At 31.9% G+C, this 26,709-nt stretch overlaps 1 protein-coding gene across 1 annotated transcript; it reads left to right on the plus strand.

Moving 5' to 3' along the window:
- Positions 1-2,560: 2,560 nt before the first annotated feature.
- Positions 2,561-26,069, plus strand: LOC139492878 (ankyrin repeat domain-containing protein 50-like). Its single transcript, XM_071281030.1, has 10 exons — positions 2,561-2,742; positions 3,849-3,922; positions 7,444-7,615; positions 7,964-8,269; positions 10,773-10,836; positions 17,635-17,696; positions 22,252-22,308; positions 23,593-23,652; positions 24,410-24,879; positions 24,924-26,069. The coding sequence occupies exons 2-10, from the start codon at positions 3,887-3,889 to the stop codon at positions 26,067-26,069; spliced, it is 2,373 nt and encodes a 790-aa protein (XP_071137131.1). The 5' UTR covers positions 2,561-2,742; positions 3,849-3,886.
- The last annotated feature ends 640 nt before the right edge of the window (positions 26,070-26,709 follow it).

Consider the following 26,709-nt stretch of genomic DNA (forward strand, 5'->3'; position numbering starts at 1 on the left):
CATAACGTTAAGAGTTTAAACAAACTAAGAAAAGGAACTAAGACATGAACGTTGATTCGGATCGATGATAATTTTACTATGGATTTGACGTTAAACTAAATCGGGTATAGGAATGATTAACGTGCAAGTAATATAATGTAAATGATAAAGGTGTAATACAGAATCTATAACAGCATTGTTAATAGCTGATATAAATATGATAACTATCTTAAACGTTTTTCTGTGAAGGCAAAATAAAAAATGACAGTTTGCTAAAGCGCACATATCATGTAATTGAGAATGGATATGGGCAATTTGTCAAAGAGACATCAATTTGACCAAAGAGAATAATCCAGCCGAAGGCCACGAATTGGAATTTGTGCAATCCGTTTGTCGTTTTTGAACCATAAAATATGTTCAAACTGAACGGGACAGGCGCAAAAATGCGACGGGGTTTAACATGTTTTGTGAGATCTCAACCCTCCCCCTATACCTCTAGCAAATTTTGATTAAACAAAGACAAAACAATACGCCAAGTTAGACCCAGTTCAAAAAGAGTCCGAGTCCGATGTCAGAATAGGTAACAAAAGAAACTAAGCAAAATGACAATGATACATCAACTAACAAGGAACTTCTAGCAGTAACTGAAATACCAGCTCCAGACCTCATTAAACTGATTAAAAATTTATGTCTTCATCATATGAAAATCAAGTACAATCCCTCCCTATAGGGTTTAGTATCATACCATCATAAAATATATGAAATAACCCGTATCATCCCAACAACTGGTTGTTGAATAAATGTGTGTATTTCAGATGCAAAGACCATATGAGTGAATCAATATTAATACCAACATATGCCATCTTTAATAATTTGACAACAGTGTCATGATTATATCCCTTCTGAATAAGTTCTTTTTAATGTTAGTTTATCTATGAGTTAAATACCGACATTTTTCTGCTTTGTATAGAATATTACCATAAACTATTGGATGTGAAATACCTGAACCTATAATATGTTTATTTATATTTACGAACGATTGTACCGATGATAAAATTTGGTAAATGTTTTGACTAGTTTGTGATATCGAAAGCCCTGGTGTAATTATTTTTCGATAATACAAAGATTTTTTTCGTTAAAATCAAATACGTTGTTACATACACGAGTAAATCGAAAAAGTTGAAATATATAAACACCATAAGATGGCGACAATGGAACGTCACCTTCTAAAATGGATAATGAATAATAGGAAGTAAAAAATCATCTCTTTTATCATAAATTTTAGTATTAAGCTTCCCGAATAATATAGAGATATTAAGATCAAGAAAAGAGCAGTGTTCATTGTTAGTATCAGCTTTATTGAAAGACAGTTCAGCAGGATAAATCTCTTTAGTGTACCTAGTACTGAAGTCGTCATTATTGAGAGCCAATATATCATCAAAATATTTTAAAGTTTGATTATCCAAACACATACGATTTAGTTAAATTTCTCAGTTGCTCTACAGTTGTGATAACAATAATCTATATTTTTATTCAATATGTTTATCAATAGCCGTTATATTCGTATACAACTAATTTGCAAATATGAATATTTCGACAGACGCCCTTTCCCCCGGCAGTTTCATGTCCTCTCTACACTAAATGATGGAGTAAAGGAAAATAATTCCGGAACGGAAACGAATCCTGTACGGAGTCTGGCCACAAGTGTGACAGGGAGGAACTACTAACATTTCCACAACAACTGAGCGTAAGTGTTTGGACTGAAATGATTAATTGTTTTAAACCATTCAAGTCTCCCCAAGTTTGTCAAATGTAAGTGAATGGTCTTGATCATGACGGACCTAAAATCAATAGTATGAATGTTGTTTTTGTGATAGTGTCCCATTTACAGTTATACTATTTATAACTAATAATTAATTCTATCGATCGTTCCATGTGAGGATTGCACAAACTCATTGGATACTGTTTAACATTTCAATGAACAAATATTATCAACGATAAGATTTCAAAAAAATAAATGTCAACATTTTATTTGTTAGTATTGAAAGAACCATCTTGGGAATAACAGTAAGATTTAAGAGAACAAGTTAACTTCTTTGTAAAATGCTTTAAGTTTAGATATGCATTAAAATATATACCGGACGTTTGTAAACTATATTTATAACATCTACAGGTTTTACATTTACATGTAAGAGAGTTTTTTGTTATCTTATTATTTTCTTGAATCAATTAAAAGTAAGCAATCTGATGTGGTTTTTTTTTAAAGAATTGTCCATTAGATTGACAAAATTCTGTCAACAGCGACAGAAGGATTACAGAAAAACGGTGTAAAATGTTTACTCGCGTGGTGGTATTAATCATATGTGAATTCTAAAAACAGTTACATGGCTATTTAAAGACTTGTAAAGAATATTTAAAGTTTTACACATAATGTTTATATACAAAATATAACATGTACATCATAGATTTTCGATTCGGTGGTTTCATTCATTAATTTCTTTTCTGTTATTAAAGGTAAACAGCTATCGGATAAAATACAAGTGCAGTGTTATCTAAATAATAGATAATCTATAATATGATAAATACCGTTTTACCTGATCAACCTTTGAAACGAAAATGGTGTACATTTACAAATTTGTTAGATTATTTTCAGAAATGCAGAAAGAGACCTTATTGTCAAAATGGGAATATTAGGTTCAAACTGACAAGGTTAATAATAGATAATATATACGTTCTACAAGAAAATCGAAATAAAACGAAACGGTACGTACAATTAATATAATAGGCAAAACATTTCCGGTTTCAGATAAGAACTTGTATTGTCGATATGGACACATTTTTATTACTACATTAAAGAAGAGTATCAACATCTTATATTTGTCAGAAATATGACTGCGTTTCAAAGAAGAGGCGATGTATGCCAAGGAGACATTCAAACTTATGAGACAATAAATAACAACACCATGGCAAAATAACCTAGAACGACGGTAAGCTTAAGACGAATAGGTCGACAACCACTACATAGAAAACAAGATAGAATCACACATATACCAACAAACAAAACCAGTGATGAACTCACAAGTAAACCGGCATGTGGCAATAGTTATCAAATACAATAAGTGGAATATCGAATGTTCAACAAAAACATTACACTTTCAAATAAGTAATAATGTAAACTATTTTATGTAGATTTCTTTATATATTTGCAAATATTTTGACTGGTCTTCATTTATAAATATATACAAGAAATAATTCAACTCCATATGGATAAGAATATTGCATAATGGACGATATTTCACGAGGGTTTCACCTGCACAGTATCCAGTTCTTTGATGCATCATTACTGCAGGCCTTATAGCTGCACAAAGTACCAATGTAACAGAAATATTTCAAACTTAATTATAAAAAGGTGGATGTATTAATATTGTAAATCACCTGACAGTGCGGTGCTCTTTTCCGTGATTTTTAAGTATGGCTAATGTATTTCATTTAAACATTTAGAGCAATTCATATTGTATTTCCTAGTAAATGGCAAATATTTTTACCATGGGTTACTGATCAACTACATGTTCTCTTAGTAAGACAAAGTACTTTATATCAAAAGACTTTCCGATCATCCTAACATTAACACTTTCGAAATATTTTGAATGCGGTCAATGCATTATGTTCTGTTGATGTTGAGCACACCTTCACTGTTAATATGTACAGACACAAATATTTCACATCTCGATATTGCCCGACCAACACGAATAAATATACGAAAAATGTATTCTGTTATAGACATGATAGAAGTAGTATTGTTAACCAAATGAATTGAATGTACATTTAGTTAGTAGTCTGATATTCTATTTATCTTTTTATCTTTTTAGTCGACAAATGCTAGTACAGGAAAACGGATTTCGAAGACATGAATGACATATTTATCTTCCTTGCTTTTCTTCAGGTATGAATGATTAAAATATATGCCATCGAACTGAATTAACATGTTCTTATCCTTAATCTCTCTTTCGATGATAAATGGATGTATATGTACATGTATTTGGGCAGATTTTAAGTGATATTTTAGAATCTCCCTCAAGTTATATTTTTTGTAATGGCAAAAATATCTTTCAACTTTTTTTTTTAACATAAATTGATGTAGACGTTTTATGTTATCAGTCATTTTGCTTATATTCTTTATGTGAAATTTCTAAATCTAATATTTCGTTGATAAAAAATAAGGCATGTTTCTTTTCGATGCTCATGTAGTTTGTTTGGTTTCACAGTGCAAAAAAAGAAGATATTTGGTCTGTAAGTGTTCGAATTTTTTATCCATATACCAATTCTGGGTACTTCAAGATATTTCCTCTATTTATACATTGTGGTCGCTCATTCTATTTTTTGCCAGTTTTCTCAAGTTAGGTGAGCATTTTGTATATTTCTTTTTGTTGAATGTAAGCTTAATAAACATTATATTTAATAATTATTTTATTCTTCTTTACTTACATTTTATTATTAAGAAATAAAATTTATATTATCCCGCATATCGAACTTGATGCATTTCAAACGAATTGTAGAGCGCTTTAAAAAATACTTTGTTGTCACCATTATTTACTATCATTGACTTTTAATGACATTTCTAAAAGAACAGTTTAAGTTTTAGTTTGATTAACATACTATTTAGTTCATGCGTTATACAAAAAAAATGCAATAGTATAACAACGCATCGGGCTATTAACACACAAAGTAAAAAACAACAAACGCTTGCATGTATAGTGCAATCAGACAAATAATGCAGACAAATATATTCTTTCCCATTTATTCTAAAACATGCATAGTCAATTGGCCTCATATTTTAGATGAAGGTTTGTGCTAGAATACATTTTGATATAATCATTTTTTCTGTTGACTTCACAGTTTGTGTAGTTACAATTAAAATATTTAACAACCAACAAGTGATTTTTTCTAATCAAAACGGTAATTTTGATGTGTTCTGATTGAAATTTATTTCAGTCTAAGATACGCGGGTTTCTATTAGTTGTTATTGGCTTTGAACTAGCTTTCGGAAACTGCAAGTACTATCAGATCTGTATTTCGTGTATTTTATGTTGTTAGGTATGTATTACCTGCCACGTCCAGTCTGTTTTTTTTTAAGTTAAAATTGAGAATGGAAATGGGGAATGTGTCAAAGAGACAACAACCCGACCAAATAAAAAACAACAGCAGAGGGTCACCAACAGGTCTTCAATGTAGCGAGAAATTCCCGCACCCGGAGGCGTCCTTCAGCTGGCCCCTAAACAAATATATACTAGTCCAGTGATAATGAACGCCATACTAATTTCCAAATTGTACACAAGAAACTAAAATTAAAATAATACAAGACTAACAAAGGCCAGAGGCTCCTGACTTGGGACAGGCGCAAAAATGCGGCGGGGTTAAACATGTTTGTGAGATCTCAACCCTCCCCCTATACCTCTAACCAATGTAGTAAAGTAAACGCATAACAATACGCACATTAAAATTCAGTTCAAGAGAAATCCGAGTCTGATGTCAGAAGATGTAACCAAAGAAAATAAACAAAATGACAAAAATACATAAATAACAACAGACTACTAGCAGTTAACTGACATGCCAGCTCCAGACTTCAATTAAACTGACTGAAAGATTATGATTTCATCATATGAACATCAGGCACAATCCTTCCCGTTAGGGGTTTAGTATCATACCATCATAACATATATGAGAAGAACATAACCCGTGTCATGCCAACAACTGTTTTTAAAAAAAAAAAAAAAAAAAAAAAAAAAAATGTGTTTAGTTCCGATGCAAAGACCTTATCAGTGACTCAATATTAACGCCAAAATATGCAATCTTTAATGACTTGACAACAGTATCGTAATTATATCCCTTCTTAATAAGTCTATTCAAAGGTTTTGTAAGTTTCTGAGGTGAATACTGACACCTTTGTGCTTTATAAAGAATATTACCATAAAAAATTGGATGTGAAATACCTGAACGTATTAGAAGTCTGCATGTTCAGCTATATTTACGAATGATGTCTTTATACCGATGATAAAATTTAGTAAATGTTTTGACTAGTTTGTGATATCGAAAACCCTGGTGTAATAATTTTTCAGTAATACATAAATTTCTCTCGTTAAAATCTAAAACATTGTTACATACACGAGCGAATCGTACAAGTTGAGATATATAAACACCGTAGGATGGTGACAAGGGAACGACACCATCTAAAAACGGATAATTAACGATAGGAAATGAAAAATCATCCCTTTTATCATAAATTTTAGTATTCAGCTTTCCATTAGTGATATAGATATCAAGATCGAGAAAAGGGCAGTGGTCATTGTTAGTATTAGCTTTATTTAAAGTAAGTTCAACAGGATAAATTTCATTAATATACATACTGAAGTCGTCATTATTGAGAGCCAAAATATCATCCAAATATCTAAAAGTATTATTAAATTTGTTTATCAGATGTTGTTTCGATGGGTCTTTGCTTATTTTTGTCATAAATTGTAACTCATAACAATACAAAAACAGGTCCGCAATAAGTGGTGCACAGTTAGTCCCCATTGGAATTCCGATAATCTGACGATATACGGAATCCCCAAAGCGAACAAAAATGTTATCTAGTTTTTTTCTGCTTGGTATCGATCTGATGGCTTTAGCTTTTATCAACTAATTTTCATAGTTTGTTCTTATGTTGTGCGTTAGCACCACTGTCCCTTGCTAAAGGAGGATTGAGCGCTCAGAAACATGTTTAATCCCGCAAATGCTGTGCCTGTTCCAAGTTAGGAGCTTGTAGTTCAGTTATTGTCGTTGGTCTTGTCTGTCATATTTGTTTACTTCAATTGTTTTGTTATAAGGTAGGCCGTAAATATTCTCATTTAAATTGTTTTATGTCTGGGCCTGTTATAGCCGACTACAGAGTGTAAGTTTTTTTCTCATTGTAGAAGGCCGTACGGTTTATTTCTTAATCAATTCAAAATAAGGAACACATCATCTTCATAGTTCTGGCTTCTTCTCCGAATATTTGATATACTTCATTTTATTTCTGGTTTGATTAGCTCTAATATATTTGTAAGGTTTTGTATCTTCAAATATTGTTACCTCGTGTATCACCAAAAATTTATTGTCGAAATGCGCACTTTGCGCATTAAAATTGGTACTGCTTATATTATTTTTCTGATTCTTTCTTTTTTCAGATTTAAAAAGGAAAAGGTCAGTGTCAATGAATTGGTTTTCTCGTATCACCTCATCGCATTAACAATCGTTTTTGAATTAATTTTTATATCATCCCTGACAATACAACTAATGTTATAATTCGGTATAGTAACATGTACGATACATTTATATTTTTAATAACAGATAATGTATACTTTTATGACATAAGATATCAGTTGAAAATATTAAGCAGACCTTTTTTTTATAATCAAGATCCAAATTTTAATTAATCCTTTGTAGGCATTGTCCTTCAATGAAGCTTTCGATTTTTCTTGTCCAACGAAGGGACATTGGTGGCTTCGGTCCAAATCGAAGTGCATGGATCCAAGAAAGTATGTATCCTTATATGACGTTACTCTTCGAGTCAATGTTTACAGAGATAAATGTTATCGACCTAGAATTCTAGCTGCTGGTATGTAATTTAAATCTTTAATATATTAAACTTTCAGGAGAAACATTGACACTCATTGTGTTTGAGCTACCGCAGACTCGTTTGAGATAGTCTCTGTTGAATATTTGAAAAAGAAAATAACATCTTTCAGATAATTGATTTTTAATCAAAGAGTAAAGAAGATATTTTTTTGAACAGAAAATATCACAGTTACTTATTTTTGTATATACTCGTATATTTGTTATCATTGTGCTAAGAAAAATGTAAAATCCCCGATTTATATAATTGCAAATAAAGTCGAAAATGATTTGTGCTATTTCATTGTATATAGTCATGAAGATTGTGCACTAAATCAAGTTATATTTGTAGGTTATAAATACGTTTTTCAGCCCAACTTGAATAGAGCAACATGTAATTTCACTCGATATCAGCCCTTTATTTTTGACACAATTGGGAACAGCGAATGCGCTTTTCCAAAATCTTTTTGCAACAGTGAAGGTCAAACAACGCATGACAACGGCACGACGATGTCCGACAGAACATGCAAGTGTAATTCCAATAGAGGATATACATTTGTCAGAGAGCCGAAAAACTTTTACTACTGTAATCCCACAAATGAAGATTGCTCTTGCCATATTGGCAATAATCCAAAGAACAACACGACTAGCTCAAAAGGTAAAGTAACACTATATTTTAATTGCGGTTACAACACGGTTTGCATATATGCATCCATAAACACCAGATAATCACATGACTCAGTAATCTTGTAACATTTACGTTGTTAACAAGTGTCTCTAACACATCAAGGGTTACCATAAATGAAGAATTACAAGTCTTTATTTTATTTCAGAAACGGATCTTAATTTTATTTTAGAAACGGGTTTTTATATATGTCTACAACTAAACATTCGAATGTTATGTGTTCTTCTTAGAGACAATTTTTTAATTCGATATATTATGATTAAAAAACTTTCAAAACTCAAACTTAAGTATTAAAAAAATATATATTTATGGGTGAGATGATATTCCAAAAGTATTGCAAAATAAAAGTCACGTGTACTACCTTAATTGTTATTATACTATGTGTATATTTCATCTGACATTTATTTTGATTTGATACATGACAAAAGCATGCAGATTAACAATAGGCATATGATGTCACTCAAAAGAGAGAAGTCGAAATTATCATTTCCTCCTTTTCATGACCTTTGTTAAGCAATAAATCTCATTTGAGATAGCAATGAGACAGAATACATGGTTTATTCAAAAACGTTGACCATCTTTATTATTCTGTTTATTCAGCGAAAGAAAAGTACAATTATTTTCATGAAACCGTAAAAATACTATATTTATATAAAAAATCAAGTTTTTAATGCACATAATGTCGTTAATGAAGTGTTGGGAAAAAAATCTCATATTATGATAGTTATCACATTTATCAACTAAACTATAAAAAAGAGGTAAAAAAAATTATGATTACGACATGCCTCATACAAAGACAAACATCAAGACATCGTTGGCAGGGGTATATTGATAATTAAACTTTCCCATCAAACAGATGAATATGTTTTTCCCGATGTAAAGTTTCCAAATTATTGAAGCGATATCCTCACATATGAAGCTAGTATCTTTAAGATGAGTCAATATTCCAGAGCTTTTTCTGTTTGTCTTTTTCATTTTTAGCCATGGCGTTGTCAGTTTGTTTTTGATTTATGAGTTTGACTGTCCCTTTGGTATATTTCGTCCCTCTTTTATATAGATATAAGAATCTGTGGTATGATTGCCATTGATACAGCTTGCCTCCTTTGTCAGGATTGCCCTTATACTGTAAACCAACTTATTTTCGCGGATACTTTATTTCGCGTTTTATCCTTCCTAGTCCACTTCGCGGGTATTTAGTTTCGCGATTTTCCAATGTATATGATGTAGTTTTGGACGTAAAGATCCATGTTTTACCTTTTCGCGACAATTTTATTCGCGTATTTTTCTACTCGCGAAAGTCGCGAAAATAAGTTGGATTACAGTAATAGGTTTCTGCTTACAAGCTAGTTACCAAAACGGAGTTTTAATAGTAATGCAACGGTCAGTTCGTTTTTATGTACAGACGTCTTGCTGACTTTGTTGACTGTTGCAGAAAATATGACATATATAACCAGGTAATTTTCCATCTTACATAGCCTTAATAGTGTCTTTAAAGCCTTGATCTTACATGTAATTACATTGTTTGAAATAATTCAAGAATTCAACAGATATTTTTTCAACAACTTTTTACAATGGTTTTCAAATTTATAATATTTAAACCTTTATTTCAAACATAAGTATTGACCAAATCTTGCAGAACATAGTAATTCTACCTTAATTAAATCAGTCATTTGGTTTAACCTTCTTTTTTTGTTATTGACATGACCAAAGATTGCGCAAGTAAATGGACCCATTTTCGTTTGTTTTACCGATAAACTTGCATGCGGGATTTAATAGCATTGTATTTTAGTTCTTGGAATAGTCCTCATCACGTTCGCCAGAGACCTTTAATAAACAAAATTATAAGAAATTAAGGTAATTAGTTATCAAAGGTATCAGGATTATAATTTAGTACGCCAGACGCGCGTTTCGTCTACATAAGACTCATAAAACAAGGGAATTTCCTCAACAGATGTGGCATGCATGCAGATGGATGAGTAATGTACAGCCTAAATTGTAGTATATATATAATATATGAATAAAAAAACTCATCATTGTCATGATAAAAGTGTATCACATTTCTTCAAAGATACTTTTAGTACGTGATTTGGTAGTTTTGTTTTACATTTTGCACTTTTTCAGCTTCAACTTTACAACTACTGCTGTGAAGTTTCGTTAGAGCTGTACGTCATATTTTGAACATTTATATGCCCTGAACTTGTATCAAATTTCTATACTACTTCTCCTTTGACTATGGGTCTTCTCGGAATTTAATTTCGCCGCTATCAATGTATATTTATACTGGTAACATTCCCAAGTAATGCCTCTTTTTGATGCAACATATAGATCATATCTGGGAACCAGTACGTGAAAAAATTTCTATGAATACTACATGTTGTATATATCTGTTGTATATAGAGAGGCATGGTTTCTAGAACAGCTGTATTTAAAAGTGCAACATAATACGACTTTTTGTTTCTATATCTTTTCTTTTTAGATTTGATATTCTATGAGGAAATAAACATAACACACGTTACACCAAACCATTTACGAGAAAATAAGTAAGTCCAGTTTAATTTTATATACAGATCTGATCATTATGCTATCCATGCAAGTTTCGGCTGATAAACGATTAAGTTAAAATTTTAAGAGAGAAAACGAAGAATTTATTTTTGCCGTTTAATTTTTGCCGTTTAATCTTTGTTGTGTTTTTACACCACTGGTCAAGACTGCGTTGGGTCGAGCAGTCAGGAGCATGTCTATCCTAATTGAAATGCCTGAATTTAGTTGTTATTTCTTGCATATGCCTGTAATATTTTCTTTGTTAGTAACATGATAAATTGGGCCTTATTTTTCATATGATGCCGTCTATGTATGGTTTCGCTAATTGCTTAAATGGACATCTATGAGAAAACCATGCAGATGGTGCTCCATGCAAAGTTGTTTGATTTTGATGAAACTTTGCTGACATGTTCAGGTTGACCTCATATGAAAGTCATGCAAGTTTGAAGCCCTTACACTGCTGGTAACCATGGCAACGATAGGAATTTAGGGTATTTTCGAGTTTATTTATAGATGCATTTACTGAAATGCATAGATTTCATAAATTTCTCAAATAGAAATAAATACTATAATACTTCTGAGTGTTTAAATACTTTAATAGCACAGATAGGATGTGTATGAAGTACAAATCACATAATTTTATTAAACATAATGATATATATAGAAAATAAGGGTGCGGCAAAACACATAAAATGATAAAAAAATATGTCCTTTTCATCAAATCACACTAAAACGGACAATACAGCCCAAAAGTCGCTTTAATGTACCCTAAATTTCAGAAATGCTTTGCATTTTCTTTGGTTCAAAAGATTTTGAAGGGATTTCGGTTGCAAATTAATTTTATAGATTTTATTGATCATTTAGATAGCCTACCCCCCTTTTTTTGTATTTTCGCAATAAATTGAGGAAAGTCTCATATTTTAATGAAACCAAGCATTTAAAAATAATTACTTGAATTACACAGATTGTAACATGCAATATAGGTAAATCAATAGAAAATTCAAAGTGAAATGGATTTTTGTGTCTCAAACAATAGTAAGCATTAGGCTTAAAAAAGGGGGGGAGCTGCCAAAGACAATTTTTTTTTTGGTATTTTTTTTATTCAAAATTCCTTTAGTACACTTGTCCCTATTACTTTAAAGAGCAAAATCCATTCATTTCTTCCTAGTAATCCCATTTTTGGTTATTGCAGCTTGCTAATTACTTAAGTTGTATTCTGGTTACTGAAAAATGATATGAAATTCAATTTCAAGTTAATTATATTGAAAAATCTTAAGTATTGACATTCAGAAGTTGTGTCTGACAGGTAAACAAAATTAAGACACGTTGCAACCTTTTACTGGCATGCGGGTTACCATATAAGTAATTTTGATCATGAGTACAGGAGACAGTGTGGATAAAATCTGAATTTCTATTGTACAAAGGGAGATAATCCAATAAAAATGCTGATTTTTAAAACTTTAAATTTAAAAGGCCGAACGACGAACTTTGATCTCTTAAATCAATGTCATTTGGAATCTGTTGGAATGGTGTCTCATTGGTAATTGTTCCATGTATATTTTTATTTCCTCTCTATTATATTGGTGACTTTTTGATTGATTAACCACGTCCCATCTGGATTCGTAAGAAACATGTAGATTTTATATTGGTATCACGACGTTACTTTTACTATTGATTGTGACTTCATATATTATTGTTAAAAGTGTTTCATTGCATTGTTTTATAAATAACATGGGAGAAAAAGTTACGTGTTTGTCAAATTCGTAATACGGTTCACTACTGACGCCCTACTGACCCACAGAGTGTTTGTAAAATTTATAGGGGAATTTAGCCTTAGCCCTCATCAGATATGGTTGTTACGTACCTTTTATGGATCCGTCAGAGGTTAGAAGAAATCATATCCTTCCTTATCGTTTTAGATAACATTTATCTCAAAATCACCATTACTACAAACTTTTTAAAGTGTAAAAACAACTTATAGTCTAGCATTTACTAATAAAATTGAGAAAGGAAATGGGGAATGTGTCAAAGCGACAACAACCCGACCATAGAGCAGACAACAGCCGAAGGCCACCAATGGGTCTTCAATGTAGCGAGAAACTCCAGCACCCGGAGGCGTCCTTCAGCTGGCCCCTAAACAAATATGTATACTAGTTCAGTGATAATGGACGTCATACTAAACTCCGAATTATACACAAGAATCTAAAATTAAAAATCATACAAGACTAACAAAGGCCAGAGGCTCCTGACCTGGGACATGCGTAAAATTGGGTCGGGGTTAAACATTTTTTGAGATCTCAACCCTCCCCCTATACCTCTAGCCAATGTAGAAAAAACAATTGCACTAATACGCACAGTAAAACACAGTTTAAGAAAAGTCTGAGTCCGATGTCTGAATATGAAAAAAAAAAAACCAAAATAAATGACAATAATACATCATAGTACTGCAACTAACATCGAAAAAGACGCTTAGTTAACGAGTTTAATGGTCCGGAATAACACACGGCTGCAAATTGTTTTAAATGATAAAATAATATCTATATTTTGATTTCCGTCTGGTCGTAAAAAGTTTCTATGGTCACATTTTTGTATTTTATCCCTTTAATGGGGGTACCCCTCAATTTACGGTTTTGGGTAATTACCTACAAATCCAAAAATATATTTTTTGGTTAAATTTCCCCTTATTTTCGTAAATATTTTCTATGCACATATCATCAAGGATCATCGGAATGATGAAAACATAAATATAATACCATCTCCAAGTAAAACTTTTAAACATAAATTTGGCTGTATTTTTAGAAAGAAATTTAACGCATTTTTCTTTGAAAACGAGAAAACCTATGATTCAAAAATAGTATTTGACATTTGAGACGACAAAACATATTATTGCGATACTGCATGCAAATTTTGTTGGGCAAATTCCAAACAATTTTGTCAAAAACTCAAAAATAAAAACATCATTTGTACCTTTTTTGAATACGGAAATTTCCTATCCGTCAATCAGCTCCACCATTTATTTTTTCCTTCACAATGAATTTAATAGTTTCGATGTGATTATGTATATTTTGTAGGAGAAGTTTATTTATTTTTAGGGATTTGAATATATATAGTAGTTCTTTCGTGTATTTTCTGTAAATAAGTTATATTTTTGTTAATAAAATTTTGACTTTCTATAAAAGTTAATCAAATCCTTCGGATAAGAGGTTTTTCCTGAGATAATGACTATAGTTGATATTGTGTGAAAATACATTGTATGTCAATGTTTAACCTCAGAGCAATTAACATGCATGCAAGTTGGTCGGGGAAAAAGTACTATTGAAGTTTCGCAGAGATTTGGTGTGTGACAAGGTGATGCTACAACCAACTTCTCTTGATATTCTGCTTTCCTTGGGCGAATCATCAGTGATGTTATGAGACTTGCACCAGAAGGCAAAATTGTTGCGTCTTTAAATTAGATTGATTGATTGACTGTTGCTTGCTCAACGTCCAGTGGCAAATTGTTCATGCCTGTTCAGGACGAGAACAAGTTCACAATAAAAACAATAGGTATGTCTGGTCATAATAAAGGCCATTCGGGATGATGGTCGGGAAAATTTGGACTGCTACAGGATATGATGGTATATTTAAAAGAGTTGTTGCAAGGGTTCTTAACGTGCAACAAACCTCGCACTCTCTTTACACGAGGCATCGGATTTAACGTCCCCATTCTGACCGGACGTGACTGCGAACTTGATACATCCCGCACAGCCAAACGGACGCCCTACTTTGTTTAACTGCCGGTTGGGAGAAGACCAAGTGACCATATTTAGTTTCTCAAGTCACCCTTGGGGAACTTTAAATTAGAAACAACAGAAATCCATATATGTGATCAAATTGATCGACATGAATCCTCACAACCTGGCACTTTTATAAGATCTCGCGCTCAGTTTCTTCCTCGCAGTTTGGATATGAAAACAGGTTCTTTGTGTAAAAGAAAAACCTTTAACAAAACAGAAATCTACACAAAACTGAGTCCTCTAAACGTGTTGACAGTCTTTTAAGTTGTGCTAATTAATGTGAGTAATCATTTATCCATGCATTACCAAATCACTTTTACCCAATATTGTCTCTGATGCTTTCCAAACTGCCAAAAGTCAGAACTAACTAGATATTGTGATACCTAACAATCCAGACACAGTTGGGCCAAGGAATATGAATTATACAGTTTAGCTCTGAACTCAATATAGGGGGTGACATATCTGCTGCAAGAAAATTGAAGTCTATGTTTAGACTTTCAGAATTACACCAGGGTGTGTCTGAAAATATCAAGGATACATTAAAGGAAGAACAATTACTTCCCCCTGCCGCCAGTGCTCTTATGAGCTATGTGCTCGTTTGGGTATTTCTATAGAAATGATGCCCGCATAACTTCTTAATAGATATAGGAAGATGTGGTATGCGTGCCAATGATACAACACACCATCCAAGTCACAATTTATAAAAGTAAACCGTTATAGGTCACGGTCCGGTCTTCAACACGGAGCCTAGGCTCTTCAGATCAATTGTTAGTTAATTGATGAAAAATAACACAAAGACGCTTCTGGACCGTACATTGTCCCTTAAGATAACAAAAATTCTTAAATGTATAGCTATTACAAAATCAATCGTTTCTGTAGCAACATTCGCCCCATTACATTTGGGATTGGCCGTGCAGATATATCATGCATATGCATATGGAAATATGGGTCTCGAACATAGATAGAAACCTTGTACTCACATTGATTATGTGTTTCCTATGCAAAGGTAAGACTATATCTGACGAGTTTGACCGAATGAAGACGGTATTTATGCTCCAGATGTCATTTGTACTCAAAAACTGTGTTTGCTTTGAACAAACTCTGTCCTGCGCCGAACTTTTTCTTGAAAAAAAAGGGAAGTGTGTTGTAATGCTAATACGCGTACGTCATCATATGATGACTAAGAAATTGATTCATGTCCCTATTTAATGAACACTTGAGCTATTATGTGTCGCTTTTAAAAGTTATATGAGGATCATGACTGTTTTTGAATTACAACATTAGAAAAATTGGCATTACATTGTATATTTTTTTCATCGTTCGCTTAAAAAATTGATGAGTTAACTTTTTTTACCAGGATTATCCCACTTAGACAATGTTCATGCACCAAACTGACTTTGTTTTACACTCAACCAAACCCCTAATCAAGTAACACTTATGATTTGTTTTAGACCTCGCATTCGCCTCGGGTGACTATGGGATGTTTTGTGTTATAATTGATCTGTCAAAACTTTGCAAATACACAATATGTATCTATCTATAACTAGATACTAATTTTCACAAAATACACAACCTTTTAGATGCAAGATTGAAAACACTGTTTTTTTTTTTTTCAAAAATAGAAAAAATATTGAAATAATTTGAAAAACTGGTGTTTTATAGTTTAGAAAATAAATCTGTAATATATTGTAGTGAAACACTATACACAATATAAACATTTATGGATGTGAAAAGGTTAAGGCCACTTCTTCTTTTGTTACGTCATAAATGGGAAAAAAATCAGAAGATTCCAAATCAACGCCATATTGTAATGGCAGCTCTTCATATAAGTAGTCAAATCTGTCGTTTTAACATCGTTTATAGCATATGCTTATGATTGAATCGATTTTGTAGCATTCTATTGAATAGATATCAGATAAATTCTCCTTTTTGTCCTTGTGGTTAAAATATTGATATTTTTAGGTCTGACCTTTGACCTCAATTTCACAAAAATGTGACCATTCTGGAGTTTTACGACCCAACTTTTCTTATTGTACACGTTGTCATCGATATATTATTTAGGTATGTGTTCTTCCGGATCATTAAAGTTTTAAAAAATGAACTCTGGTTGCATTACTATCAATAACAATGGACTACTAGCAGTTACTGACATGCCAGCTCCAGACCTCAATTAAACTGATTGAAAGATTATGTCGTCATCATTTGAATATCAGGAACAATCCCTCCTGTTAGGGGTTTAGTATTATACCCTCATGAAATATATGAGAAGAACATGACCCGTGTCATAACAACAACTTGTTTTCGAATAAATGTGTTTAATTCCGACGCAAAGACTCTATAAGTGAATCAATATTAAAGCCAAAATATGCAATCTTTAATGACCTGACAACAGTATCGTAACTATATCCCTTCTTAATAAGTCGGTTTAAAGGTTTTGTTAGCTTTTGAGGTGAATACTGACATTTTTGTGCTTGTAAAGAATATTACCATAAAAGATTGGATGTGAAGTACCTGAACGGATTAGATTTCTGCATGTTGAGTTATATTTACGAATTATTTCCTTATACCGATTATAAAATTTAGTAAATGTTTTGACTAGTTTGTGATTTCGAAAACCCTGGTGTAATAATTTTTCAGTAATACATAAATTTCTCTCGCTAAAATCTAATACGTTGTAACATTCACAAGCGAATCGTACAAGTTGAGATATATTCATGTACAAATGAGCGTATGATACATTTTTCAGTGTGAAATGAAAGGTTCGAAAAAAGCATTGCACACGATATACATGTAAAACAAAAAAACAGAAAAACATGACGCATAAAACGCTTGGCTGCATCAGAGCTTTATACTTTAAGAACAAAAAACTAACAGAATATTTCAAAAGAATTACAAATATACCGAACTCAAAGGCCAATTCCAAAGGCAAAGTCCAGAAATAGTTAATATCAATTATTTGATTTAATTCTTTCCAAGAAATGTGCAAGTAACCTTGTATGTATGTATTTGTATGTTTGATAGATCCCGAGAATTAAAGAGAATATACTTTGACAACTACAAATACAACATAGCTCCTCCTACAAGTGAGTTTAACATTAAGAATTTGCATACCAAATATCATTGAATTAACATTAACATCATCTTAAACTGATCTAACCACCACCTTATACATGTAAGCTTATCAAAAGTTTCAAAGTCGATAGACCATGACTGAGGGAGCTGCGCCAAATCTTTTCCATGGAAATAAAATTACAACTGAATACAATTAATATTAGCCTACCACTAATGGTTCCCCTTGAACTGACCTTAATCACAAAAAAATACATGTTAACTAAGCAAAATGTTCAAAGTCAATAGACCACGACTAAGGGGGCGGAGCCAAATAATCTCCATGGAAATTAGATATGCAAATGCTTATACAACTGTATATTAAACATCATTCACCTACCCATAAACTGACCTAATCATAAACTAATACATGTAAAATTAAAAACCAATTGTTCAAAGAACAATTGAAGGTCTTTCCACCAATAAGGATCTATTTTGATATGAAAATATTAAAATTCAGTTGAAAATGTCAGTTCCTATGGCTAAATTAAATATAAATATGAATTTCAAGCAAAGGTCAAAATCTAGAACGTCCAATTAACCTATGACTTTGACCTCAATTTCAAGGTCATAAACCAAGGATCCCAAATTAAAACACCCTAGGTCTGTATTATGTATGGTTCATGAGTAATATCACTTTACGCATAATTCTAAATATAACAGGGGCAAAAATCCCATTTATTCTCTTCGCACCCTTCCAATCAAAATTTATAAGTTACGATTATGACATGTCGCAACTAACAATTTAGTAAAAATAATTTGTTGAAATCTTATAAGGTTAATGAAAAAGAGTGAAAATAAGTCAAAATCAAAATTTAGAATTTGACCTTGACCTCATTTTAATTTTTTTGGACCAAGGATCTTAAATCAAAAGACCCTAAGCCTTTACTTTATAATGATAATGAGTTATATTAACATACAACTAATATAAGATATAAAAGGGGGAAAAGTCGCATCAAATGTTTACGTACCCGTTTAACTAAAATTTACGTGTTACGCCATGTCGTAACACACATTTTGTGAAAATATTTTGTCGATATCTTATAGGATTTCTGAAAAGAAGAGATAACAAGCCAAAATCATATTTTTGAACATGACCTTGACCTTTGACCTTGACCTCATTTTAATTTTTTTGGACCAATGACCTCAAATCGAAAGACCCTAGGCCTCTATCACTAATGGTTTTCCAGTAACAAATTTATTTCATTTATTTCATTACAAAAGGGGAAATAACTCTCATATGGAGTCTTCGTAAAGCTTCGGTGAAAATAAAACGTAACATCCTGAGGATCTAACGAGCAATTTGGAAAAACAAATTTGTCGCTTTCTTTTACGGTTGCGGAGGAGATCTGATAACAAGAAAAACAGAGTTTGGGGAGATAACTCTTACAAAGAAAAGTGTTCGGTTAAACAGGGTCAGTTTCAAAAGCGTATAGACTGAGTAATATCATATACAAAAAAACTAAGTGACATCTTTTGAAACATTTTTACACCGCAAGAAAGAAATTAGGCGGAAGAAAAAAAAAATAATCAGAACGAATTCAATAGGTCTTTCCACAAGAAAGGTGGAAAGACCTAATAAGCAAAAGATTCAAAGTCAATTTGCCATGACTGAGGGGGAAGGGACAAATAATCTCCATAGACATGAGATGTGCCAATAGACCTAATCACAAACTAATACATTGTTGACGCCGCCGCCAACCCGACGCCGGAAACAGCATACCTATGTCTCGCTTTTTGACTCCTCCAAGGCGACATAAAAACCCAAATATATTCATGCAACAAAATCACAGTGAAGAAAGATAAATATTGAGAAGAAGGTATAATGATTCAATGTGTACTTTGATAAAAGACACCACCTTGGATTCGTCTGTCTAACCAAGTCTATACTACTTTCAAGGGACATTTCGTCACTAAGGATATCACCGGCCAAATAGTCCAAATATTGTTTGTAACATGTTTCTAATCTCTCGTAAGGTTTCTACCGCAATGCATAGTTGCCGTTAGCCAGATTTGTAAAAAATTTGTTTGGGAATTTTTTTTATTAAGAATGATACTTCACTTCATAATTGGTGTGACCTTTAATACGGTGTGTGTACATTTGTTTATTTGTATAAAAAGAAATAAGTTATCAATGAAATTTTCAAAAATGTTTAAACAAATATCAATATTAGTCTGTTTTATTACCAATAATTCAACTTGGACATTTAACATGTTTAAGGGGGCTCCTGGGTATAAATCAAATTTTTTTCTTATATAGGATTTCGCTATATTTTTTTATAAATGAACTTTATCATATACTTAAAAGAAAAATGAAATAAAAAAAATGGGGTTACTGTTCATTTAAGCTCACAATCTGCCTCCGGAAGAAGCATACATTTTTGTTAATGTCCTTTTTTTCTGTTGAACTAATAGGAGAAATAGAGGTAATTTTGAAAAAAAAAATAACCTAATTACAGAAATCGCTTACATTTTACAATTATTTAGTTTATGTACAGTTTATTTGAAAACAATAATAAAAAATATAGGTCACCGATGAGTTACATGTAAAAAAGATATTTCAAATTTAATGCCAAAAAATTGCATTTTTGCACCAAAGGGAGAAAATGTGGAGCTTTTTCAATGATAAACACATTTTAAAAGTCATCTGGGGCCAAACAGAATCGATTTTTGGGGTTGATTTGTGTACCATATCATTAATTTATAACTAATAGTGTAATGAATAAAATTTGTAAGGAAAAAAATAAAGGTTTAGTTTTTTGCTGAAATTTTTGTACCCACGAGCCACCTTAAGAGGAGATAACTTTGATAGTCCAAATTGTATACTAGAAATATAGTGAAATTGTAGTATTTCACTTGTAGCCAGAAAACAAGTTCGGTGACATTCTTTTTTCTTTTTTTTTCTTATAGCATATAACAAAACCTTTCCTCTGATATTTTATTTCAAAGTTCTCACTCAAAAATTTCTTTTTGTTAAAAAAAAACCCCTGTTTTTTTCAAGAACAATCTAGCAAATTTCACTTGTAGCCAGAAAACAAGTTCGGTGTCATTATTTTTATAGCATATAATAAAACCTTTCCTCTGAAATCTTATTTCAAAGTTCTCACTCAAAAATTTCTTTTTGTTAAAAAAAACCCGTTTTTTCAAGAACAATCTAGCAAATTTGGGCAATTGCTTGTAGCTCGAAAAAAAAAGCGCGGTGACCCTTACTTTTTATTTAAATAAAAAAAAAAACATAATAAAATCTTTATTTTGGTAAAGTTTAAGAAACTTCTTTCTGAGGAAATATTTACCGATGATTCACCTAGAACTTTGTAATTGATTACCCTTTCAGTTATGTATATTTATATTCAACTGATGAGTTTCATGTAGATTTAATGCTCGTTTAAATATATACTTATACACATGTTTTATGTGATTACGTTTTACATATCTAGCACTTTAAAATGATAGAATTTTAAAGAAAAACAATACACACAGACATTGGTATTGAAGAATATCTAACTACCTTGTACGTTAAGTTTAATATTTGCTTGAAACCAAAAATAACCTGTAGTATAGTTAAATGCAAGTGAAGGCTTCTACTATTTGATTATCACTCCATCGAGGTTTTGCAAATTCTATAGAAAAATATAGAAATAAAAGAAAACACTTTGGTTAGATCTAAATTTTATTCAGTGGAAATTTAGTTCAATTTCATACTGCGCTTTTTTAAATGATTTTCTAATGACTGAGATTAACACATTGTGAATTCAATTTTGTGTTTTGCCGATTAATAACAGACAAGACAAATGAACTTAGGTCTACGTTTGCAGAGGTTAACTCTTTTAACTAATGTCCCAAATGAGTGTTTTTTTTTAATGCAAGATTTCATTTTTGGGATATGTATCAAATTTCACAAATAATTATTATTCCAAGAAGTGATACCACTAGCTATATAGGAACATCGACACCATAAACACTGAGATTATATCACATGTATAAGTTGTCATAACTTTAATTAAGAATTCTGTTTTCATTTTTGACCAAAATATAATCAAAGACATGTTCACGAATGTTAATTGAATACGATCTATTAATTTTTGTAAAAATCTAGTCATTACTTCTGCATATATTATTGGCATAAATTTGCTGTAAAAAAATTGGGAATATCATCACCAAAATAAAAGCCTTAAAATTGTTCAACATGCCTGAATTTTCCTTAAATGTTCTTCGAGTTATGTGTATTTAAGTTTTTATAACTGATATTTATTTGTTAACGATTTTCTGTCAGTGAATCAAGTTTATGTTGTTTATTTATCCTTTCTCGCGAATATTTTAAAAATCAGCCAAACAAAAAAAATGCCCAGTGAAAATTTAACTTGACAATTTTGTCTTCAAATCACGAAAAAAATGGACGCTAAAAGAAGACCGATATACGGTATTTATATACATGTGCAGCAATTATGTAAAATATACCAACTTTATCAACGTTAATAAAATACAAAGACAATTCACAACAACAAATTGTATGTTTTTTTATAATTGTAGAAGGTTATCGTTCAAAAGCTGTCGTATGTGTTATAATATTAGTTGTATGCTACCCTGGTAAGTAGATTTAAATGAATAAATATATATAACACACTTGTGAATCCTTTGTTATAAAGTATTTTATCAAAAATATCGAACTGCGAGGAATATGCAAAATAAAGTCCTTAATGAAATGGCAAAAAGCATTATAAAAATATTGTATATTCTGCTCTGTTCGTTAAGGGACCGACAGAAGCCCGCAAAAAACCTTCTCCGCGGATCCTCGATGAAAAATTCTCCCTCGTAAAAAGAATTCCCCCGATGACTAAATGACTAAATAAACAGCTCAACACATCAAACAGATGGACAACATCTGTCATATTCCTCGCTTGGTGCATACATTCTCTTATGATGTAGAAAATGATGGATTAAACTTAATTTAATAGCTAGCTAAACCTCTCAATTGTAAAACAGTCGCATTAAATTCAGATAGGATTTGATTAATCGAATTTAACCTGTTCGTAAAAAAAGATGTATATCGAAAGCCCCTAATCAAATGACAGCAAAAACACATGAATCCTTACTTGGTACAGACATTTTCCTATGTAGAAAATGGTGGATTTTACCTCTGTTATAGCTATCGCAACCTCTCACTATAGATAGTCGCGTGAAATTCAGGCAGGATTAAGTAAATTGAATTTTACCTGTGCGTATAACATGGTTTTCAAATATTGAACGTTCCTAGGGAAAGTAATAATATACATGGTACCAATTTTGCTGCATCAGATGTTCATTTCGATAATCAATATGTCCAATATGAAGCTTGAGGCCAACATGTTTGAAAATGCAACAAATGCATTGATATAAAATATTTAGTCTTGAACATTATTTTTATTAGTTTGTTATTGGTTTTTTAACTAAGTGCAAAAAAACTGAGCGTACTCTCATATCTGAACTCATGTCTTTTGTGTTTTTGTTAGAGTTTTATGTGCTTCAAATGATCGGATGAGATAAGTCCTTTCCAACTTATTTATTTTGTTTTTATGCTGTATTGTAAACTACTGTTCAACAAAGGGGACGGGTTTGCTCTAGCGAATATGAGTGACCATGCTACGTTTTGTAAGCCAAGAGCATGATATTTAGTAGTCTTATTTACTTGCCGAATATCATATTTGTTTTTCGTTTATTGTACATGTTCTGTTCATCAATCAGGTCTTTTCGTTTGACTTTTTTTAACATCTGACATTTATATTTGTCAATAATGAGTTACTTTTATTTCATTTGGTAACAAGTGAAGATTTGTCTGATTGGCAATCAAACCACATTTTTATTAATTTCTTATTAAAAATGTATCTTTTTCAGTATTTGTTGTTGTGGTTTTCATTCTAGCGAAGAATATACTACGAAGAATTCCAATCTGTAGTAAGTGAATACTATATAATAACCTTTACAGTTTCTGAAAATGCATACTAGGTGACTTATGAGCATAAACTGACATGAGCAACACTAAAGGTGCCATTAGTGGAATTGAACCTCCCAACTATTCGTAGAATTCATGTTACAAACTCTGGAGTGCAATTTTATTTGTTCGTATTTACGTCGTTTATTTCCCCTGGTATTGAATGTTTATTTTCGACCCTCTTTTTGTCCTCCTTATAGGACCCTTAGTGATTTTGTATGTTCTACGGTTTATTTTCTTATTTTTCTACTAATGACCTAGATTTTGTTCTCGTAGTTTTCAATTTATTGTAGGAGTGGTGAAACATGCGCTTACGATTTGTAATTTTTCACAAGTCAATAGCAATGATCACTTGTCAGCCCTTAATAAGTTAGAACACAATTCACTATATTTGCTCAGCAACACGTTTTACAAAAACAAAAACATATTAATGCGTAATGTTTATCTTTTATTCTAGTTTGATAGTTTTCAATATACCAATCCTTAATGGATAATATATGTGCAGAGTGTATATTAAAGTAAAGTATTTATAGGACTTCATTCAATTGTAAACAAACATTCAAAATATTGAATTGTATTTATCTACAGTATGCGCTTTTCAAATTCATTTTCATTAAATTCTTGTTGTTTTCTTATAATATAATTTGAATGTTTATGTTCTTAGTCTGTAAATCAATGCATGGGTGTCGGTAGCTGGTAACTGTCATACTATATTTTTAGATTTCCATCGGATGCAAGGAGAAATAAGCAAGAAAAACGCTTATGTCTCTATGCTTGCTCTTGCCTGTAAAGACGGACACACAGAAACAGTGCTACGTTTACTGCTTAACAATGTCGACGTCCTACAGTGTAACCATGATGGAGAGTCTCCATTATATTTGGCATGTTCAGGAGGCCACATAAATATAGTGAATATACTAATAAAGAGAAATGCTAATATTTCGCAGTGTGACAGAAGTTGTCAGTCTCCATTGTATGTGGCCTGTAGAGGAGGACATACAGATACAGTGCAGTTATTACTGAAGAAAAATGTCAATACCGCTCAATGTAATGATTTTGGTGAGTCACCATTGTATGTAGCCTGTAGTCTAGGACATACAAACACAGTAAATATGTTATTACTACACGATAATAATGTCTCTAAGTGTACAAATAGCGGAGAGTCTCCATTGTATACAGCATGTATACAGGTATAGTTGAACGACTATTGCAGAACAATGCTGTGGTTTTGCAGAGTAGACGGAATGGAGACTTTCCGTTATATGTCGCCTGCAGACATGGCCATACAGAAACAGTAAGACTATTACTTGAAAACAATGCTAGTGTTTCTCAGAAAAACAATAACGGGGAATCTGCATTGTGTGTGGCATGTATATATGGACACACAGAAACAGTGAAATGTTTATTGCATTTCAATGCCGATGCTTCTCAATTTAACCGTGATGGAAAATCACCATTGTATGTCGCATGTGCAGGTGGACATTACGAAATAGTAGAAGCGTTGCTGCTGAAATATGCTGATGTATCTCAGTGTGACATGAAGGGAATATCTCCGCTATATGTGGCATGTAGGGGAGGTCATACAGATACAGTACGATTACTACTCGAGAACAACGCGGATATTAATCGAACTAACACATGGTTAGAGTCTCCATTGTATGCGGCATGTAGAGGAGGACATGAACAAATAGTGAAACTTTTGCTGCAGGAAAATATAGATGTCTTGCAATTTAATCGTGATGGGGAGTCGGCATTATTTATGGCTTGCGCAGGAGGATATACAGATATAGTAAGACAGTTATTGGAAAAAAATGCTGATGTCTCTCAATGTAACACTTGGGGAAAGTCCCCATTGTATGTGGCCTGTGAAGGAGGATATACGGGTGCAGTGGAACTTTTACTACAGAACAATGCTAATGTATCTCAGTGTAATCAATGGTCAGAATCTCCATTGTATGTATCCTGTAGATTAGGATATTCAGATATAGTTGAATTATTACTGGATTACAATGCGGATGTTTCCATGTGTGATCAATGGGAAGCATCTCCATTGTATGTGGCCTGTGTAGGAGGGCATCCGAATATAGTTAAACAATTACTTTTGAACAATGCTGATGTATCTCAATGTGAACAACCAGGAGGACAGTCACCTTTACATGCAGCTTGTATAATTGACCCTTTCGATCAGTTTAGAACGAATAAACATGCATATAAAAAGAAATATAAAGACTGTATCGAAATTGTAAAACTATTGATTATATGGAATGCAGATGTAAAAAAGCAGAACAAAGAAGGTATCACACCTATAAGAATTGCCAGTATATCACACTGCCCGAAAATTGTAAAACTTCTAAAACAAAGTCTTAAATCAAAATCATAATATGAACTAATTGTTTTTAATAGAACTTAAAAATTTGAAACAGTTGATTTGCAAATCAAATTATGTCAATAGTGGTACTATAATGTTTACTGTTGGTCAGAATATTCATTGACATATTTATCAAGTTTAGTGCAACGATAAGAGCAGGATATTTTTCTCTTAATACCACTTGGTCGATACCTCTGCTCATTACTGTTAGTCACAAATAACCGAATTTTCATAATTCGGTACCTGTAAAAATACGGGCGTTATAAAAAAAATATTTTTCTATGCATGGACTATTGCTTATCAAGATTAAAAATAATGCAAGAAAAGAGATTTATCTAAATAATGAGTAAAAGTTTCTAGATAAAAGCTTTTGCACATCTACTTGAATTTACTTATGAATAAATCTGGTTTCAAAAATCCGTCCAATTTAGGTCATATAACTTTTAACATTCATATATTGCTGAACTTTTTGATGGTTTTTAATATGTTCTTATTTGAATAAAGTTTAGAGTATGCAATATCTGATAAAGTTTAAGATCGAAATATTACGTAATAAGTAATTCATTTATTAAGAAAGAAAGTGTATACATGACAGATATGAACAAGGAATAATTGAATGTTTGACAACGAGGGATATTTGAAGATCGCTTGA

The sequence above is a fragment of the Mytilus edulis genome, chromosome 10 (assembly GCF_963676685.1).
Source record: "Mytilus edulis chromosome 10, xbMytEdul2.2, whole genome shotgun sequence".
Lineage (NCBI taxonomy): Eukaryota > Metazoa > Mollusca > Bivalvia > Mytilida > Mytilidae > Mytilus > Mytilus edulis.

Coding starts and splice junctions, on each gene's coding strand:
- LOC139492878 (XM_071281030.1), top strand. CDS start 3,887: ATGAATGACATATTTATCTTCCTTGCTTTTCTTCAG. Junction 10,837..17,634: donor AACCATTTACGAGAAAATAA/GTAAGTCCAGTT, acceptor TATGTTTGATAG/ATCCCGAGAATTAAAGAGAA. Junction 22,309..23,592: donor ATTAGTTGTATGCTACCCTG/GTAAGTAGATTT, acceptor TATCTTTTTCAG/TATTTGTTGTTGTGGTTTTC.